This window comes from Gracilinanus agilis, chromosome 5, assembly GCF_016433145.1.
Source record: "Gracilinanus agilis isolate LMUSP501 chromosome 5, AgileGrace, whole genome shotgun sequence".
Classification (NCBI taxonomy): Eukaryota; Metazoa; Chordata; class Mammalia; order Didelphimorphia; family Didelphidae; genus Gracilinanus; species Gracilinanus agilis.
In genome coordinates this window covers 299,329,496-299,350,882 of record NC_058134.1, presented here as the reverse complement: position 1 = coordinate 299,350,882, position 21,387 = coordinate 299,329,496, and the positions used below count along the sequence as shown (strand labels likewise).

General features: G+C 42.4%; 2 protein-coding genes across 2 annotated transcripts in view; one reads left to right on the top strand and one right to left on the bottom strand.

Moving 5' to 3' along the window:
- RIBC2 (RIB43A domain with coiled-coils 2) overlaps window positions 1-20,300 on the bottom strand; it is a 28,058-nt gene extending 7,758 nt beyond the window's left edge. Inside the window, exons 1-5 of the mRNA XM_044678247.1 lie at window positions 20,172-20,300; window positions 18,793-18,874; window positions 17,046-17,390; window positions 16,349-16,467; window positions 583-777 (exon numbers count right to left, since the gene is read on the bottom strand). Of these exons, the coding sequence (XP_044534182.1) occupies window positions 583-777; window positions 16,349-16,467; window positions 17,046-17,390; window positions 18,793-18,874; window positions 20,172-20,300 (870 nt within the window). The remainder of the gene's footprint in view (window positions 1-582; window positions 778-16,348; window positions 16,468-17,045; window positions 17,391-18,792; window positions 18,875-20,171) is intronic.
- Window positions 20,301-20,661: 361 nt separating this feature from the next.
- The window catches only part of SMC1B (structural maintenance of chromosomes 1B), a 60,417-nt gene continuing 59,691 nt past the window's right edge, over window positions 20,662-21,387 (top strand). Inside the window, 2 exon segments of the mRNA XM_044678246.1 lie at window positions 20,662-20,785; window positions 21,009-21,197. Of these exon segments, the coding sequence (XP_044534181.1) occupies window positions 20,677-20,785; window positions 21,009-21,197 (298 nt within the window). The 5' untranslated portion in view covers window positions 20,662-20,676.

The following is a 21,387-nucleotide window of genomic DNA, read 5'->3' as shown; positions in this document are numbered from 1 at the left end:
CCTTCTTCTGCAGGGGAAGGAGAGGAAGAGGAATCAGACCAGAAAAGGAGAAAAAAGGGGTCACCAGAAAAAAGAAAAAAGCATACAGGCCAAAAGTGGTGGAGACAAACAGGATGTCCTGAACATCACCTGACAGGTGGAGGAGGTGACCGCAAAGCCAACTAGGCCCTGAGAGAATCATGGCCATGTGAGTAGATAGAATCTTTTCCTTTGGTTTTTCTGGGGGTACAGAGATGGCCTCTTGACTTGACGAATGGGGGAGGCCAGAAGCAGGAGCACAGAGCCCTGGTTGATCCTCTTGGGCTATGTGGGGCTGTGACCCTTCCTCTGCACTTACCTTGTGGCCTCCATCCTGGCCACAGAGCTTTTGAGTCATTCATATGGGTCCGTAGCCTGGTCCCACCTACTCCAGGAGACAATGAATCAGGGCTAAGGTACCACTTTTGCAGCTAGAGGAACTGAGGCTCAGATAGGAAGTGGGTCCAGGGACTGAGAATATTTCCAAGGCCCCTGAGCTAACTGATCTCTGGAGGAGGGGGCACAGTGAGGAAAGGGGTGCAGAGAGAAGTGGTGGGGTGTTACCTGCTTTTCATGGATCTGCTGCTTCTGGATGAGCCAGATCTCCTCAAGCTGCTCCTTGGTCCACCTCCTACCCTGGCCAAGCCGGTGGGAGGTCTCAGAGGGGAAGTCACTCTGCAGGGTGTTGGCGATCTCTGCCACGTTGTCTTCCTCTTCCTGTTTGTGCTCAAGCCTTCTCCTTTCCGTTGCTTCAAGAATCTGAAAGGTGCCAACAGCCAGGCAGCCTTGTGAAGGGTACGAAAGGCCCAGGTCAGGACATGGGGTCCTAACCTGCCTCTGCCGCTTATCTACTAAAGACATGGAGGAATGGGAGGAAATGCATTGGGAAGGGGCATTATTCTTGATCTTTTCTGCTCCCACCCAGCCTTGACATCTCCTCTTTTAAGCTCTCTTCCAGCTCTGACATTCCCAGTTCTAAGGCCCCTCCCAGCTTTGATCTTCCCTGTTTTTTTTTTAAATTTACAAACAAAAATTTATTAAGCACTTCTTGTATGCCAGGCAATATGCTAGATGCTGAGGATCTAAGAGAGAAAAGACAAACAAAAACAGTCTCTGTTTTCAAGGTTACATTGATTTAGAACACTTTAGATTCCAAACAGCCCTATGAGACAGGTATGGCAAAAACTATAATCTCTATTTTACAGATAAAGGAGGAAGTACCTAGTTCAAGGTCACTCAACTGGTAAGCACTGGATTGGAAATTCCATAATCCTTTCAAGGACATACTCTGTGTTGCTAAGGACTATAGATCTCAAGGCACCAAACCTGTATCTCCTTTCTCCCTCAAGCTCCTTCATGGTAGCCTGAACCCCTTCTCTCTGGACACAGAAAAGTCAGTTTCCCTTTTTTATCTTAAAATGATTGTTTTGTCATTTTTATAAAGATATTTATTTTACCAAATTACATGTAATAAAAAATTTCCACATAACTTTTCCAAAGTTATATGACCCAGATTGTCTCCCTCTTTCCCTTTCCCTTCCCCTTCTGAGATATGGTAGGCAATTTGATCTGTATTATCATACAAAACATTTCCACATTGTTTATTTTTGTATGAGAATAATCACATAAAACCAAAACCCCAAAATAAAAACCCAAATAAACTAAAGTTAAAAATAGTATGTTTTGATCTGCATTCTGATTCTAACAGTTCTTTGTCTGGAAATGGATAGCATTCTTTGTTACAAGTCCTTCAGAATTGATTTGGATCATTGTACTGCTGAGAGTAGCTTAAGTCTTTCACAGTTGATCATTCCACAATATTGCGGCTACTGTGTATAATGTTCTCCTGGTTCTGCTTATTTCACTCTGAATCAATTCACAAAGGTCTTTCCAGCTCTTTCTGAAGCCATCTTGTTCATTTCTTACAGCATAATAGTATTCCACCACAATTTGTTTAGCAATTCCCCAATTGATGGACATCCCCTTCATTTCCAATTCTTTGTCGCCACAAAAAAGGCTGCTACAAATATTTTTGTACAAGCAGGTCCTCCCCACCCCAACTATTTTTATCTCTTTGGGATATAGACCTAGTAGTATTATTACCAAATTGCGCTCCAGAATGGTTGGATCAGTTCAAAACACCACCAGCAATGCATCAGTGTCTCAATTTTGCTACATCCCCTTCAACATTTATCATTTTCCTTTACCATCATATTGGCCAACACAATAGGTGTAAGGTGGTACCTCAGAGTTGTCTTAACTTTCATTTCTCTAATCAAGAGGAATTTAGAACATTTTTTAATGATTATTAGTAGCTTTGATTTCTTCAGCTGAAAACTACTTGTTCATCTCCTTTGACTATTTGTCATTTGAGGAATGACTTGTATTCTTATAAATTTGACTTTGTTCTCCCTATATTTGAAAAATGAGACCTTTATCAATGAAATTTGTTATAAAATGTTTTCCCTAGTTTGTTGTTTTCCTTCTAATCTTGATTACATTGGTTTTGTTTGTCCAAAAACTTTTAAATTTAACATAGTCAAAATTATTCGTGTTACTTCTTATAATGTTCTCTCCCTTGTTTGGTCATAAATTCCTTCTCAAACCAAACCTCTTCCTTCCTCAAACCCAAAAATAAATAAGAAAGAGATAAGAGAGGTGAATGAAATCCCAGAAAAATTAGAATTAATAGATATATGGAGAAAAATAAATAGGGACAAAAAGGAATACACCTTCTTTTCAACAGCACATGGTACATTCTCAAAGACTGACCATGCATTAGGGCATAGAAACATGGCAAACAAATGCAAAAGAGCAGAAATAATAAATGCAACCTTTTCAGATCATAATGCAATAAAAATAATAATTAGTAAGGGTATATGGATAGGCAAATCAAAAATTAATTGGAAATTAAATAATATGATTCTCCAAAATCAGTTAGTTAAAGAAGAAATCATAGAAACAATTAATAATTTCATTGAAGAGAATGACATCCTACAAAAATCTGTGGGACACAGCAAAAGCAGTACTCTGGGGGAAATTTATATCCTTGAGCATATATTAACAAATTAGGGTGGGCAAAGATCAATGAATTGGGCATGCAAATCAAAAAACTAGAAAGCGAACAAATTAAAAATCCCCAGATGAAAACTAAATTAGAGATCACACAAATTAAAGGAAAAATTAATAAAATTGAAAGTAAAAGAACTATTGAATTAATAAATAAGACCAGAAGCTGGTACTTTGAAAAAAACAAATAAAATTGACAAAGTACTGGTCAATCTAATAAAAAAAGGAAAGAAGAAAACCAAATTAACAGTATCAAATATGAAAAGAGAGACCTCACCTCTAATGAAGAGGAAATTAAGGCAATCATTAAAAAATATTTTGCCCAATTATATGGCAACAAACATAGCAAGCTAGGTGATTTGGATGAATATTTACAAAAATATTAATTGCTTATATTAATAGCAGAAAAAATAGAATACTTGAATAATCCCGTATCAGAAAAAGAACAAGCCATCAAAGAACTCCCTAAGAAAAAATCCCCAGGACCTGATGGATTCACAAGTGAATTCTATCAAACATTCAAAGAACAACTAATTCCAATACTATACAAACTATTTGACACAATAAACAAAGAAGGAGTTCTACCAAACTCCTTTTATGATAAAAATATAGTACTGATTCCAAAGCCAGGTAGATCAAAAACAGAGGAAGAAAACTACAGACCAATCTCCCTAATGAATATAGATGTAAAAATCTTAACTAGAATACTAGCAAAAAGACTCCCGCAAATGATCATGAGAGTTATTCATTATGATCAGGTGGGATTTATACCAGGAATTCAAGGATGGTTCAACATTAGGAAAACCATTCACATAATTGACCATATCAACAAGCAAACCAACAAAAATCACATGATAATCTCAATAGATGCTGAAAAAGCCTTTGACAAAATACAGCATCCATTCCTATTGAAAACACTAGAAAGTATAGGAATAGAAGGGCCTTTCCTAAAATAATAAATGGTATATATTTAAAGCCATCAACAAGCATCATCTGCAATGGGGATAAGTTAGAAGCCTTTCCAATAAGATCGGGAGTGAAACAAGGATGCCCATTATCACCTCTATTATTTAACACTGTACTAGAAACACTAACAATAGCAATTAGAGAAGAAAAAGAAATTGAAGGTATTAAAATAGGCAATGAGGAGACCAAGCTATCACTCTTTGCAGATGATATAATGGTCTACTTAAAAAATCCTAAAGAACCAACTAAAAAGCTAGTAGTGTTAAGGGAGAAACCAGGGAAAGGTGCCTTGAACAGTAAATATGGGTCCAGGTGGGTGTGAGAGACAGGAATGACAGGAAGGGGCCCAACAAGTAGGGAGACTAAAGTTTAACAGCAAAGGGGTGTCTGTTACTGAATTGGCTGTTGGGTCCAACTGTCACTCTGAAGCACCAAGACTAGGTCTATGGTAATCAGCAAAGTAAAGGCAGGAGTTTTTAAGTTAAGGCAACACATTTAATCAAGGACAAACTAAGATTAAGGATGGGAATAGGGTTTACTACACTTAAAAGCTAAGGGCAAACCACAGGGGCAGGGGAAGGACTTGACTACACTCTCCTATGTTCTAAGCAAAGAAAGCTCTACTGGAGTCACAAGGGAAAAGTTCCTCCCAACCTGGTTCCAGCCAGGTTTGGTCAGCTTAGCTGAGGACCTGAGGGTGGCTTTACTTGGGATCTCACGGCTAATCCAGGGATGGTTTCAGGATGCCAGAAGTCAACTCCACCAGAACAGGTGATCCAAGGTATCCAGGTAGGGAGAGAAAGTTTATAATGCCGTCCACCAGATCACAAACCACTTCCCTACTCGGTGCTGCTCTGCAGGTCTGATGCCCTCTGCTGTAAGCCTTCACCACTCCCAGGATCCCAGGGAATCTGGATACAACTCCCCTAGCTCTGAGATTTCCCAGGGTCAGCAACAGTTTGTGCCAACCACCATGGAGTCCTTCTCAGGCACAAGCCACTTCCTCCTTCCTCTACATTCCATTCAGAATGTCCATGACCTCCAGCTAAGGCTTTTCCTAGTCTGTTTACACACCTACCTTTAAACTTATGCCTCTTACAGTAGAAATAATCAACAACTTTAGCAAAGTTGCAGGATACAAAATAAACCTACATAAATCAAAAGCATTTCTATATATTTCCAACACATCTCAGCAGCAAGAGTTAGAAAGAGAAATTCCACCCAGCTGTGTGACCCTGGGCAAGTCACTTGACCCCCATTGCCCACCCTTACCACTCTTCCACCAAGAAGTCAATACACAGAAGTTAAGGGTTTAAAAAAAAAGAAAGAGAAGTTCCATTTAAAATCACCCTAGACCAGTGATGGGCAAACTTTTTAAAGAGAGGGCCAAAGGAAAGGAAATGCTCATCTGTCAGTCTGTTTCTAAGGCAACTCTGGAAGTTTCATTGTATTGTATCCTACTCATTGTATTCATCAAATTAGGAATAATGTCCCAGATAGAACATTTCAGGGGGCCCCATCTGGCCTGTGGGACATAGTTTGCTCATCATTGCCCTAGACAATATAAAATACTTAGGAATCTATCTGCCAAGACAAACACAGGAATTATGGGAACACAACTATAAAACACTTTCCACACAATTAAGACTTTCTAAACAACTGGGAAAACTTTGATTGCTCATGGGTAGGATGAGCTAACATAATAAAAATGACCATTATACCAAAATTAATTTACTTATTTAGTGCCATACCTATCAAACTACCAAAAAACTTTTTCACTGAATTAAAAAAAAAAACTATAACAAAGTTCATTTGGAAGAACAAAAGATCAAGAATATAAAGGGAAATAATGAAAAAAATGTGAAGGAAGGGGGCCTAGCAGTACCAGATATTAAACTATACTATAAAGCAGCAGTCATCAAAACAATATGGTACTGGCTAAGAGAAAGAAGGGAGGATCAGTGGAATAGACTTGGGGTAAGTGACCTCAGCAAAACAGCATATGATAAACCCAAAGAGCCCAACTTTTGGGACAAAAACCCACTATTTGACAAAAACTGCTGGGAAAATTGGAAAACAGTATGGAAGAGATTGAGTTTAGATCAACATCTCACACCCTATACCAAGATAAATTCAGAATGGGTGAATGACTTGAATATAAAGAAGGAAACTATAAGTAAATTAGGTGAGAACAGAATAGTATACTTGTCACATCTTTGGGAGGGGAGGGATTTTAAAATCAAGCGAGAGTTAGAAAAAATTATAAAATGTAAAATAAATAATTTTGATTACATTAAATTAAAAATGTTTTGTAAAAACAAAACCAATGCAGTCAAAATTATAAGGGAAACAAATTGGAGAAAAAAATCTTTGTAACAAAAAATTCTGACAAAGGTCTAATTACTCAAATATATAAGGAGCTAAATCAATTGTACAAAAAATCAAGCCATTCCCCAATTGATAAATGGGCAAGGGATAAGAATAGGCAATTTTCAGATAAAGAAATCAAAACTACCAACAAACACATGAAAAAGTGTTCTAAATCTCTTATAATTAGAGAAATGCAAATCAAAACAACTCCTCACACCTAGCAGATTGGCTAAAATGACAGCAAAGGAAAATAATAAATGTTGGAGGGGATGTGGCCAAATTGGGACATTAATGCATTCTGGTGGAGTTGTGAATTGATCCAACCATTCTGGGTGGCAATTTGGAACTATGCTCAAAGGGCTATAAAAGACTGTCTACCTTTTAACCCAACCGTACCACTGCTGGGTTTGTACCCCAAAGAGAAAGACTTGTACAAAAATATTTATAGCTGAGCTCCTTGTGGCGGCAAAAAAAATTGGAAAATAAGGGAATGTCCTTCAATTGTGGAATGGCTGAACAAATTATGGTATCTGTTGATGATGGAATATTATTGTGCTCAAAGGAATAATGAACTGGAGGAGCAGAACCAGGAGAACCATATACACAGAGACTGATATACTGTGGCACAATTGAGCGTAATGGACTCATCTACTAGCAGCAATGCAAGGATCCAGAGCAAGGCTGAGGGACTTATGAGAAAGAAAACTAGCCACATTCAGAGGAAGAACTGTGGGAGGAGAAACAGGGAAGAAAAACAACTGCTTGAACACATGAGCTCATGGGGATATTATTGGGAATGTAGATGCTAAATGATCACCCTAGTGCAACTATCAATAATATGGAAATAGGTCTTAATGATGTATGTAAAACCCAGCGGAATTGTGCATCAGATACAGGGAGGGGAGGGGTGTGCAGGAGAGGGAAAGAACATGAATCAAGTAACCATGGGAAAATATTCTAAAAAATAAAAATTCTTCCCTTCTCCACAGATATGACAAGTGAACAATTCTATGTTCTCCTAATTTACATATGGTTATCATTCTGTATGTCAAGATCATATACACATTTTGACCTTATCTTGGATGTGAGATATTGGTCTATAGTCTATACTTAGGTTTTTATCAAATAGTGAGTTCTTATTCCAACAGCTGGTTTCTTTTAGTTTATCAAACACTAGATTGCTAAAGTCTTTTACCCCTAATCTATTCCATTGATGATTTCTTAGCCAGTACCTGTTTTAATGATTATTGCTTTAGAGATTGAGATTTGGTACTACTAGGCCACCGTTCTTCACTTTTTTTTTTTTAACCCTTACCTTCCATCTTGGAGTCAATACTGTGGTAGAAGAGTGGTAAAGGTAGGCAATGGGGTCAAGTGACTTGCCCAGGGTCACACAGCTGGGAAGTGTCTGAGGTCAGATTTGAACCTAGGACTTCCCATAGCTAGGCCTGGCTCTCAATCCACTGAGCTACCCAGATGTCCCCCCATCCTTCACTTTTTTACCCATTAATTCCCTTCAAATTCTTGATCTTTTGTTCTTCCATATCAATTTTGTTATTTTTATTTTTTAGTTCTATAATAGGTTTTTTTGGTAGTTTGATTGTTATGGTACTGAATGAGCAAATTAATTTAGGTAGAAGTCTCATTTTTATTATATTAGTTCAGCCTATCCATGAGGAATTAATGCTTTTCTATTTATTTAGATCTGACACTGAAAATGCTTTGTAATTGTGTTCATACAATTGCTGTGCTTGTCTTGGCAAGTAGATTCCCGAGTATTTTATATTGTCTAGAATTATTTTAAATGGAATTTTTCTATCTCTTACTGCAGGACTTTGTTGGTAATAGAAATGCCGATTTATGTGAGTTTATTTTGTATCCTGCTACTTTGCTAAAGTAATTTCAACTAGTTTTTTAGTTGATCCTCTAGGATTCTCCAAGTATACCATTTTATCATCTATAAAAAGTATTAGTTTGGTTTCCTATTTCTTTTTCTTCTCTTATTGCTAAAGCTAGCATTTCTGGTGTGATATTAAATAATAGTGGTGATAATGGGCATTCTTGCTTCATCCCTGATCTTACTGGGAAGGCTTCCAACATATCCATTGCAGATGATATTTACTAATGGTTTTAGAATTATTTGTCATTTTAAGGAAAGGCCCTTTTATTCCTAAGCTTTCTAATGTTTTTAATAGGAATAGGTGTATTTTGTCAAAGGCTTTTTCTGCATCTATTGGGATTATATGATTTGGTAGTTATTGATATGGTCAATTATGCTAATAGTTTTCCTAATATTAAACCAGTCTTGCATTCCTGATATAAATCCCACCTCCTCATAGTGAATGACCCTTGTGATATACTGTTGTAGTCTCTTTGCTAGTATTTTATTTAAGCTTTTTGCATCAAAATTTATTAAGGAAATTGGTTTATAATTTCCTTTCTCTGTTTTTGGTCTTCCTGGCTTAGGTACTATATTTGTGTCATAAAAAAGAATTTGGTACGACTCCTTTGCCTATTTTGCCAAATAGTTTGTGAAGTACTGGGATTAATTGTTCTTTAAATGTTTGATAGAATTCACTTATGAATCCATCCAGCCTTGGGGATTTTTTCTTAGAGAGTTCCCTGATGGCTTGTTCAATTTTTTTATTTTCTCTTTTGTTGATCTGGGCACTTTGTAAATATTCATCCATTTCAGCTACAGGGTCAGATTTATTGTCATGTAATTAGGCGAAATAGCTCCTAATGATAACTCTAATTTTCTCTTCATTGGTGGTGAATTCACTTTTCTTTTTTTATACTGGCAATTTAATTATTTTCTTTCCTTTTTTGAATCTAATTAACCAATGCTCTATTTTATTTGTTGTTTTTTTTTTATAAAACCAACTCCTAGTCTTATTTATTAGTTAATTTAATAGTTCTTTCAATTTTATTACTTTCTCCTTTGATTTTTAGTATTTTCAATTCAGTCTAATTGGGGATTTTTAATTTGTTCTTTTTCTATTTTTTTTTTTTGGTTGCATGCCCAACTCATTGATCTGTTTGTTTTTCTATTTTACTGATGGAAGTATTCAGAGATATAGATTTTCTTTTAAATTGTACTTTGGTTGCATCTCAAAAATTTTGCTATGTTGTCTGTCATTTTCTTTAATGAAATTACTGTTTGTTTCTGTAATTTGTTCTTTGGCTGACCCCTTTTTTTTAGAATTAGATTCTTTAGTTTCAAATTAATTTTTATTTTGTTTTTCCATGGACCCTTATTGCCATTTTTGTTGCATTGTGGTCTGAAAAAAGGATGTACTTATTTGTTTTTCTGTATTTGGTTGTGAAGTTTTTATGTTCGTCCTGGCTTTTAATCCAGTTTGCTATTTGTTTCCATTTTATGGATGTTCATTCCATTCGCATTCACAGTTTATAATTATCACCTGTATTTTGCACCTCATCTAATTTTCCCCCTTTGATTCTTTCTCTCTACTTTCATGGGATTTGTGCTCAATTACTGGCTCTTTTAATAGTTACAATGGTCAAGTTTTTGTATGTACTATTTCTTGCTGAAAATATTCATTTTTGTCCCCATTCAGTTTTCTACAGAGATCTATTAAATCTAAACTTTTCTAAAATTTCATTCACTGTATTTACTTCTTTCTTGCTTACTTTTTGGTTAGATTTATCTAGTTCTGAGAGGGAAAGGGAAAGGTCCCCCATTAGTATAGTTTTACTATCTATTTCCTCTGAAAGTTCATTTAATTTCTCCTTTAAAAATGGGGGGGGGAGGAAGAGATGGGTAGCTCAGTGGATTGAGAGCCAGGCCTAGAGATGGGAGGTCCTAGGTTCAAATCTGACCTCAGACACTTCCCAACTGTGTGACCCTGGGCAAGTCACTTAACCCCCATTGCCTAGCCCCTACCACTCTTCTACCTTGGAGTGAATACACAGTATTGATTCCAAGATGGAAGGTAAGGGTTTAAAAAAATTGGGGGGCTATACCGTTTGATGTATATATATATATATATATATATATATATATAGTATTGATATTTCACTGGATGGTCTATTTAGATTATATATTAGATCTATTTTTTTCTTCAGCTTTGAGTTTTGTCTGTGTTTTTTACTTCAACTGAAGCACAATAGAATCTTCTCCATCCCCTTACTTTTACTGTGTGTGACTCTCTGACTCAAATGTCTTTCTTGTAAACAATATTGTAGGATTCTGCTTTTTAATGCAGTCTGCTATTTGCTTCAATTTTATGGGTGAGTTCATCCCANTATATATATATATATATATATAAAGTATTGATATTTCACTGGATGGTCTATTTAGATTATATATTAGATCTATTTTTTTCTTCAGCTTTGAGTTTTGTCTGTGTTTTTTACTTCAACTGAAGCACAATAGAATCTTCTCCATCCCCTTACTTTTACTGTGTGTGACTCTCTGACTCAAATGTCTTTCTTGTAAACAATATTGTAGGATTCTGCTTTTTAATGCAGTCTGCTATTTGCTTCAATTTTATGGGTGAGTTCATCCCATTTACACTCACAGTTATGATTACCATCTGTAAATTTCTCTCCATCTAATTTTCCCCTTTTGATCCTGCTTTCTCTCTCTTTCATTCTGTTCCTTCTCACAAGTGTTTTGCTTTTAATCACCTAGACCTAATCCCCAATTCCCCCTCCCTCATATTACTCCCCTTCTCACTCTCCATCTTACTTACTCATACTTCTCTATAGGGTAAGATATCACAATGAGTATGATTGTTATTCCCTTTCTGAGCCAATTCCAGTGAGAGTATGGTTTACACATTGTCTGCCACCCTCTTCCTTCCCTCCACTAAAATAGTGTGTGTGTGTGTGTGTGTGTGGTGTCTTTAGGTGATATAATTTACCCCATTTTACTTTTCTTTTCCCTTTTCTCTCAGTGCAACCCTCTTTTTCACCCCTTGATTTTTTTTTTGCATGTCATCCTAAACAGCTTACTTCCACACCCTCTGTCTATGTATACTCCTTCTAACTGCTCTGATAATGATAAAAATTTTAAGAATTACAAATAAGAGTTTGACCTTATTGAATCCCTTAGATTTTCTCTTTACTTACCTTTTTATGCTTCTCTCGAGTCTTGTATTTGGACATCAAATTTTCTATTTGGGTCTGGTCTTTTCATCAAGAATGCTCAGAAATCTTGTATTTTATTAAATGATTATATTTTCCCCCTGAAAGTATATACTGTTTTGCTGGGTAGGTGATTCTTGGTTGTAAGCCTAGCTTCTTTGTCTTCCAGAATATATTCTAAGCTTTATGATCCTGTTATGTAGAAGCTTCTAATTCTTATGTAATCTTGTCTGTGGCTCCATAATATTTTAATCGTTTCTTGCTCCTTGGCCTAGGAATTCTTGAATCTGGCTACAATATTCCTTGAAGTTGTCATTTGGGAATTATTGCAGGAGGTGATCTGTGGATGCTTCCTTTTTAATTTCCATATTATTCATTTTTATTTTGCCCTCTTATTCAAGAGTATCAGGGCATTCTTTGATAGTTTCTTGTAATATGATGTCTAGGGTTTTTTTTTTATCATGCCTTTCAGGTAGTCCAGTAATTCTTAGATTGCCTCTCCTGGATCTATTTTCCAGGTTATTTTTCAATGAAATATTTCATATTTTCTTCTATTGATTTTGTTTTATTATTAGCTTCTCTTTGCCCAAATCTAATTTTTAAGAAATTATTTTTTCCAAGAGCCTTTGAACCTCCTTTTCCTTTTTTTTACATACAGCTTGTTTTTGTTTAATGTGTACATTAAATTTAATCGCCTCTAATTTACCTTTTATCCCCTTTTATTATTTCTTCCTATTTTGTTCATTGCTATCACTAACCACCCACTCACATCTCCATATACCAATTCTTTTCTTAATGAAAGGCCTACCTTTTTTAAAATACATTAGTCTAGAAAAACAAATTCATATGTTAGCTATGTATGAAAATAGATTTCTCATACTGCAACTCTAGCCCATTAGCATTGTACCAGGATGTAGGAGAAATGTTTCATTATTGGTCTGCTGAGGTCATGACTGGTCATTATACTGAGTGGAGTTCTTAAGTTTTCAAAATTGTTCTTCTTTACAATATTGGGCTTGTATAAATAGATCTCTTCATTCTGTTCACCTCACTCTTCTTTGGTTCATAAAAGTCTTGCTAGGTTTCTCTTAATAAATCCCTACCGTCTTTTTTTTAAATTTTGAATATTTTCCCATAGTTACATGTTTCATTTTCTTTCCCTCTCCCCCAAACCTCTCTACCCCACCCTTACCTGGTGCACAATTCCCCTAGTGGACCTCCTTTTCCATTTGGTTAATTCAACTTTTGAATAAACTCTTTTCTTCATTGCGTTTTTGTACCTCTTTTTCTAGCTGTTATTTTTTGCATTACTTTCATTTCTCTTCATTTTTCTTCTGCCTCTTACTTAATTTTTTAATTCCATCTTGAGCTCTTCCAGAGCCTTAAACCAATTCCTATTTTAATTTGAAGTTTTGTGTATGACTGCTTTGATCTCATTGTTCCTTTCTGAGTCTGTGCCTTGTTCTTCTTTGTCTCCATAATAAATTTTCTATATTTAGGTGCTTTTTGTAGTTGTTTGCTCATTTTCCTGGCTTTATTTATTTAGTTAGTTATTTTTAGCTTAAAGGTGGCTTCTGTTCTCAGTGTAGAGATACTTCAGATTTTCCTTGCTATTACCCTCATCTCTAGTTCTGGGGTTCTGCAAGTTTCAGCTCTTCTAAGGTGGTATGATGGTGGGCTAACAGCTCTGAAAACCACTTTCCACTGCTGATTCAGTCTCCTCTAGGGACTGCTGATGGCTTGTAAGGATCAAAGTACTATAAAATACCTTGTGCTGGTCAGGTGCCTCCAGACTGCCTCACCCTGGGCTTACATAGGTCAGGTGCACTCCAGACTGCCTTGTACTGGGGCTTGGAGCCTCACTGCAGGATTAGGTAGGAGTTTGGTGCCTCATCTTGGGCTTACAGCTGGGGGTCCTGTGGACTGCCTTGCCCTGGGGCTTGGGACCTCAGTGTAGGCTTGGGCAGGGCTCTGGGCCTCCCCTTAGGCTAGCACCAGTCAGGCAGGGACTGCCTTATGCTAGGGTTGTGGTCTTCCCCACTGGCCTTATTCTCAGAGCCTTATTCTGTGCTTACAACCACCTGGTACACTCTGGACTGCCCTGTGATGGAGCTTGGAGCCTCAATACAGGCATAGACAGGGGCTCTGGGCCTCTTTTTAGGCTTGAATGGGCCAGGTATCATGGACTCCTTGTGCCTCACTGCAGGCTTGGGCTATGACTTAGAACTTCAAGGGATGGATGTCAGGTGTTCTGCTAATGGCTTTGGCAGGGTCTTGGGGTTCTCAAAGTTGGCTTGTGCTCAGGTTCATAACCTAGAGTAGTAGGAAGGAAGGCAGGGTGGCTTGTTTTTTTTAAACCCAATACCGTGTATTTGCTCCAAGGCAAAAGAGTGGTAAGGGCTAGGCAATGGGGGTCAAGTGACTTGCCCAGGGTCACACAGCTGGGAAGTGTCTGAGGACAGATTTGAACCTAGGACCTCCCATCTCTAGGCCTGGTTCTCAATCCACTGAGCCACCCAGATGCCCCTGAAATAGACAATTTCTGCCTACCTTCCAAGTTGTTTTCTGTAAAAGAGTTACTTCCCTCCGTCTCCTTGTTGGTTCTGTCACTCCACTACTCATTTTGAGGCATTATTTTAAGGCTAATTTGAGAGGATTCTAGCTTTCCTATGCTATTCTGCCATCTTGGCTCCACCTCTCTGATCTTCACTGTTCTAAGCTCCCTCCCAGCTCTGACAAACTATCTTACCAACCTTGAATGGAGCCTAGATGGAGTCAGAGGGCCTGAATCCCTGATTGCTATTTCCTCCCCATAGGCAAATCCTATCCCATCACTTCTGAGGCCCTCAGTTTCTTCTGTCTGTATATCAGGTGAGCCAATCACTCTCCTTTCAGCTCTAGAGTCATGGTGGTGGGATCTCAAGGCTAGGTTGGACACCAGGCCAGGCTGGGGCCCCTGAGGAGGACCCCAGGGGCAAGAGCTTGGGATCTTCGTTTCTCTTGCAAGGACATTACCAATCCCCACCGATGCAGCTGGGGCTTGAAGGACCACATTTTCTACGCTCCTCTGAGATTAGAAGGCAGAGAGATTGTGAAACTGAGATTCAGAAGGGGATCTTTGGCTCTTCATCCATCTGCAGCTGTGGGGAGCATAGTACCTGGCACACAGTTAATGACATTTAGATTCTCATTCCCTTCTCCTTCCTTCAGGCCCCTGTAATGCCTCTGAGTGCTGTCATAGTTGTTGTAACAGTTCAGACTTATTGAAGAAACACACTTGGTAGCAGCATTAGATCTCTTACTGACCCCTCCCTTGTGCCCCGATGGCTGGGCACTTGGACCACATTCTACTGCCCAGAGGAGACCATTTCCCCACCATGCAGGCCAGCCTGTCTCAAAAGTTCAAGGACTTGCCTGGATCAGTCAGAGGTAGGACTATAGCCTGGCTCATCCTGATGGCCAGTCTACTGCTCCTCTCTAGGTGGAGCCGCCTGGGATCGTATTCGTTAGCCCTAAGGATGCAGAGCCGAGTCCTTTCACAGGTTTCTGTTCTGGGGTGGTTATAAATGGTTATATGATATAGTTGTATGACAGCTTCAGATCAGGCTAATCAAGCCAGAGGAGTCAGAGAGGACAGGCCAAGGTCCAGAGAGTAGACCAGAGTTGGTGAGGAAAACAGGAACTGAGCAAAGTTAAGAGCCTAACCCAAGGGTCAGACAAGGATGTGACTTGAGTCCAAATGGACCCCGACTGTTTCCACAGTTCCTCCTGGCCCTTGTACCCAGGCTCTAAGGATGTCAGGGTGACTGGGTAGAAGCCCACAGGTTGCTCAGTCTGGCTGACTCCAGGGATTCTGCCCACATTTGTTCTGGGAGGGTTGCGAATTCTTATTTCTCTCCAGTGCTATTCTGGAATGTGCTGCAGGGGTGCCCTGCTCCCTTGGAAGGGAGTGAATTAGGAGTGCCCTGCTCCTCAAGGAGATCTGTAAATTCTTATTTCTCCTCATCACCATTCCAGAGTGCACTGCTGGGCCCTATTCTCCTAAGACTGCACAGGTTCACAGCCTCAGAGGTGCCAATTCCTTTTCCTCACCCAATAAGTTAATCAGAAATGTTCAGGCTCACATGGAGGCCTTGTCCTTCCTGTTACTAATTTCTTCCACATTGGTTTACCTGTTTGGGCCCAAGGTCTTTCTTTTACTGAGTCTTCCTCCCCTGATATCTTTGTTTCCATCCATTTTCCTCATTGTTCCCTGATGCTCACTTTTTGGCTCCTTTCCCTAAGGCCTGGATCTCAAAGCTCTCAGTCTCCTGCCATGCCCCAAAGGACTTCTAGGGACATAGAACTGGACCTCAGATAGATGCCAGTCCTCATTCCTGCAGGCCTGATGGAGCCCCTGCCTCAGTTTCCTCTGTCCTTTAGTTTCCTAGCCAAGAGCTATCAGAGCATAATGTCCCCTTCTTCCTTCCTCCCAGGAAGCAGAACTGAAGGAAAGCAGAAAGCAAAGGTGATTCTTCTGCTTGGGGCCCCCAGTGGTGAGTAAAGGCACAGACTGGGAGGGGACCAGCAGAGACCCCAGCAGGATGTCCTGTGGGACATGCAGAGACCTCAGCTTTCTCTGCCCTCCCTCATCTGGCTATGCCCTTGTTGTGGCTCTTGGTGTCTTAGCCCCACTCTACCTACATCCAGCACACAGCTCTTGAGTTGAGGAGGTTTAGGAAGCCACAAAGAGGAGGGACAGCATCTACTCTTCTGCTTTGGTCCCGGGAGAGGCTGTGACACCCTGGCCTCTCCCCTAGCCCAAAGGTTAGCTCACCTGGTTTTTATTGAAATCCTTCACAACCGCACACACTGCTCGTCTAGTGGCAAGTTCCAGTTTCTGAAGGTCCATGGCAGTTTGGTCAAACTCCAGCCTGCTCTTGGTGAAGATGTCCTCTGATGGAAGGAATAGTCATGATAGAAGTGTCCAAAAGCACTCTCCTCCAAGGAGTATGGAAGGTAAACTCAGGGCAGGGATTGTTGCGCCCGTTTTACTTCCCAGAAGGAAGCCGATGCCTAGAGAAAGCCTCTTAGCTTAAAGGCCTAGAGGGTCTACATGAAATCACATAATGACTTGCTGGAAGAAGGTCAGGCAACAAGTTAGCCTGGAGCAGGATGCAGAAAAGCTGAGAAGGGGAGATGAGCTGGAAGAGAACCAAGGGATCCTTCAAACGCCTCCCTCTCTCTGATGCCACCCACCTGGCCCCAGGCTCTAAGGACCAGGCACCCAGCACCTCCTTTTGTCATACAGATGATAACATCCTCACCCTCCAAGGGTCAGTCAACAGGCATTCATTGGGCAACTGTGTGCCAGGCCTCTCTAGGACTTCCCAGGCCAAAGAAGGAGCTATTCCAGTTCCCCCGTTTAACAGAGGAAGCCAATGAGGCTTGAGGCCCAGGTTTCCTCAGTTCATGGTTGATAGAGGTAGGACTTCCCCAACCCAGAGAGCATGAGATGATGGCTCTGGACCTACCTGCTAATTTGTGGTCAGCAAGAGCATTATTCCATGTGTGCTGGTGCTCAAGGGTCCACTCCCTATTCTGCTCCTGCTGGGCTTTCTTCCTCTCATTGTAGCCCAAATCCTCCCCCATGAATCTCTGCATCCCAGAGACGCTGTTCTTTTTGACCTCCTCCAATATGCTGGGTGTAGTATCTTTCTTTAGAGCTAGGGGATCAGAGAGGTCAAACTCCCGGCGACTCTCTGGTTTCTGGAAGGTCTGCCGGAACTCAGTTATGGCTTTCTGGAGAGTCTTCCTGTCCCTCTTCTGCCGCTCCTCTAGGATACATGCGATTCGGTCATTCTGCCTCATTTCCGCTCCTAAGCAGGGCATCACAGACACTAGATCAGAACCTGAGGGCAGTAGCCTGGGCTGAGAAGGGGTATGAGGTGTGGGAGCTCAGTCTGGGGACATGCTGAGTTCCAGCTTCCCAGGAGAGATCCCAGGGAGATGTCCAGCAGTCCAGGGCAAATGGAGGAGGACCCTAACTCAACACTAGAGATGTGCACTGGAAACTCTCCCCCAGACAGAAATGACAAGACCTTGAGCCAGGACAAAGACTTCTAAGTAGAAGGTAGAGGAGAGAGAAAAGATGGGGGAAGGACAGAAATAACCCCAGAGTCTTTGCTCACAGAGACTCTGAGTTGGGAGACTCATGATTATCACGTAGGTATCCTGATGCCCTTGACACTACCCAGCCTCTGCCTGACAGCCACTAGGGGCGACCCCTGGTCATATAGTTTGATGGTTTCTGGAGGTGCCTCCTTGGCCACCTGGCTTCTGCTCAACAGCTACAAAGGTCATCCAACTTTTGCCTGATGACCTCTAGTGATACTCTCTTGGTCAGTAGACCATGCCTATTGACCCCTGTTCTGAATGGCTGGAAACTCTTTGGTCTTATTGAGCCAGAGCCTAACAGTATTAAAACTCTTTAAAGGAATATGTCCTAGAGAAAAGCTGTGTAACTCAGGACCCAGCTGGAGTAGTGTTCATTCCTTTTCTGGCCTCAGTTTCCTTGAGTGTAAAATGATGAGGTTGGAATCTAAGGACCCCTCAACTCCCTTCCAACTCTACATATCTGACACAAGGAGCCTTTGTGGGCCTCAGTTTTCTCATGTGTCAAAACAAAAGGGGCATAGGTAATGATTCTTGCAGTCTGCTCCCCCTGCATTCATGGGTCAGCTTCTAGCATAAAATGTGGCCCAGACTAAGGTGACTCAGGGGAGACAGAGATGATGTTCCCTGAGGCCAAGGCCATTTGTCCTAGTAAAGGCAAAGGTGGGATTGCTGTGGATAAATATCTCCCTCTCACCCCACCGGGGTGGGCCTGTTCTGAGCTTTTCTTCCCCTGCCTTTAAACTCATGGTTTTATTGGGAAATGGCAGGACCCAGCCCAGAAACTCTGATTCTGTGACTAACATTTCTTGGGTCATGATGGCCAATGGGTTTACAAGGCTCTCTTTGGAGGAGGGGATAGTAGTGGTGCTGAGGAGTGCATAAGCTCCAGGCTCCCTGAATGTGTTGAGAATGAAGCAAGATGTCTGGAAATGGCTGTTGCATAGGAGCAAAAGACATCAATAACACTCAAAATTCAGCCTGGACCATTTGAAAGGAGGATGATACAAAATTCACCCAAGGTTACAGTTGGGAGGAAGGAATGCTGCATCTGTCAGTGAGCAGCAGAGGGAGTGGGCTTTCAACAGCCTCTGAGCAGAGACTTACCAATTGTCTCATGCCTGCCTTTTTCCGTCGCATTTTGAATTTTCCGATCATGAACCTGAGCCTTCCAGGCTTCATAATCTCCCTATTTGAAAACAATTTAAAAATGACAAGACATCTGGCTCTGTCGATAGGAACCCCTCCCCTTAACGAAGCCCGCCAGATTTCTTCCTTGTGGGGACTCCTTCCTTTTCCTCTTGGTAAGTCAACTTAGGACGTGATGCCCAGTTGGACACAACTCTCTATTGGGCCATTGGCCTGAGGACCCCTGGAAAACATCAAGTCTAAACCCTGACTTCAGAAGCCCAAGTCCAGAAGGTAAAGGACTCTTTCAGGATCATCTAAGGAAGGATCCTGCCTATAGAACCCAGGCTTTTTCCTGGCCTCAAAATCAGTTCTTTCTGAAGTCCTATTGCTGCCCCAGTTTTGGAATATGTTCTTCCCAGTGCAGCAAGGACTTGAGGGGTTATGATATATATCTTATGGATAAGAAAATGGAGGTCCCAGGGAGTTAAGGGGCTTGAGCAGGGTTGTACAGGTCCTGGGGGCAGAGGGTAGGAATAATCCGACATCCTCATGGAAGCAGGGGTCTAATCCAATTATATTCAGCAGGACAGCAAAGACAGAAGAGAGCTATACCAACCCAAGCCCTTCTAACAGGCTGGAGGCAATTGTGATCTTGCCTGGTCCTGCCCACAGAGCTCAAAGATATTCTGCCTACCCACAGGAGAACACAGAAGGAGCCAGGATCCTCAGTTCATCCTTATGCTCCAGTTCTCCCTCCTCTTCAGCCCTTTGTAAAACAAGGGGGTGTGTGGCCTGGACAAGACATCTGGGGTGGGAGGAGGAGCCTTGGTCTTCTACTTACAAACTGTGTGTCCAGGGCCCAGGCACACTGTCCCCAGGGCTGGACCACCACGTATATACTTCACACAAGTTGGTGGGATTTCAAAGCTGCCCATTTGGACAACAGTACTCCACCCCCCAAGCTCTTTGGAACTTTTTGTCTGGAGGGCTGAGCCCAGTACCTGGCCTCTGGTAAGTCCTCAAAAAAATGCTTGCTGACTGACTCCCTGACTAACAAGCAGGCTGTAACCAAACACTCTCCCTCCCAAGAGGATCCCCCGGAAAAGTCCGGGCTTCTGCCCCTCCCATTCTAACAGCTGTCCCCCTTGTTCATTCCCACCTCTCCCAGGCTTCTGAGGATCCATGAACTTCTGCCTTTGGGCAAATGACCGGCTTTCCCTGTGCCTACGTTTTCTCATCGGTAAGGGTCTTTGCTGCAGCAGCTCGCCCCTCTGCAGAGCTGGGTCTGCCTCCTATGCCTTAGTTCCCCGCTCCGAGGGGCTGCGGGTCCCGCCCTCCATGCCTGGCGTGCTCACCCCCATCAGACGTTCCCTGGCATTGAAGAGTCGGCTCTGCAGCAAGACCTCGGCTTGCCTCCTCTTGGCCAAGGCGAACGCTGTCTTGTGGTCCTGGAGCTGCACCACGCTGCGGGACTTCCCAGGCATCTTGGCAGAAGGTGTGGGCCGAAAGCCGAGGAGCCAACCTTGCCTGGACCGGCTCCTAGAAAGCCCGTGAGCACAGTGAGAGCATCGGGGAGTCGGGGGAGGGAGGAGAGAGGAGGAGGATGCTCCTGCGTTCCCTTGGCAACTTAAGCACGCACTCGGTTCCTAGGCAACGGCAGCCGAGGTCAGGGCTAGGGCGCCCCCACCCCCACCCCCCGGTTATTTCTGCGCACGCGCACGCATTTCAGGGAATGCCGCGAGAGCTCCCGCTGCTTCTCTCCTCCTTCCTCCGACGCCGACGCCGGCTCCTTCCCGCGCTTACCTCCGCCGCCATCTTGCGTCCTCGACGCGCCCCGGGGTCTCCTCCCTTGCCGCCGTCATGGGTCGCCTGGACCGGCTGCTCGTGGAGAACTTCAAGTCGTGGCGCGGCCGCCAGATCCTCGGGCCCTTTCGCGGCTTCACCTGCATCGTCGGCCCCAACGGCTCCGGTATAGGCCAGGGATTCCGCGCACGGGAGCCTGGGGATGAGGGGGGGCGGGCCGGGGCTGGGAGGGGGCGGGGCAGGAGCTACGATAATAGTGATAATAATAATTACAAGAGAAAAAACTGAGGCAGAAAGACACCCCAGAGTGGGAGTGGGGTAGCGAGGCGGGTCAGAACCCAGCACAGGGACACCCTGGTGACTTGATGCACGCACCCCACCCCCACCAGGAAAGTCAAACGTGATGGATGCGCTGAGCTTCGTGATGGGTGAAAGGACAAGCAACCTGCGTGTGAAGAGCCTGCAGGAGCTGATCCATGGCGCTCATGTGGGCCGCCCCTCCGCCACCACGGCCAGCGTACTGGCAGTATATGTGGAGGACAATGGCGAGGAAAAGACGTTCCGAAGGACCATCCGGGGTGCGGCACCTGCTTCTGACCTTCCCCAACCCCTCTTCCCTCTCCTCCTCCACCTCCCTTCCCCCTCCTCTTCCCCCTCCCCCTCTTCCCCATCATCCCCTTCCTCCTCTTCTTCCTCTTCTTCCACTTCCTCCTCCCCTTCCCTCTCCTCCCCCCTCCTCACTCCTCCCCAAGCTCCTCCTCCTCCTCC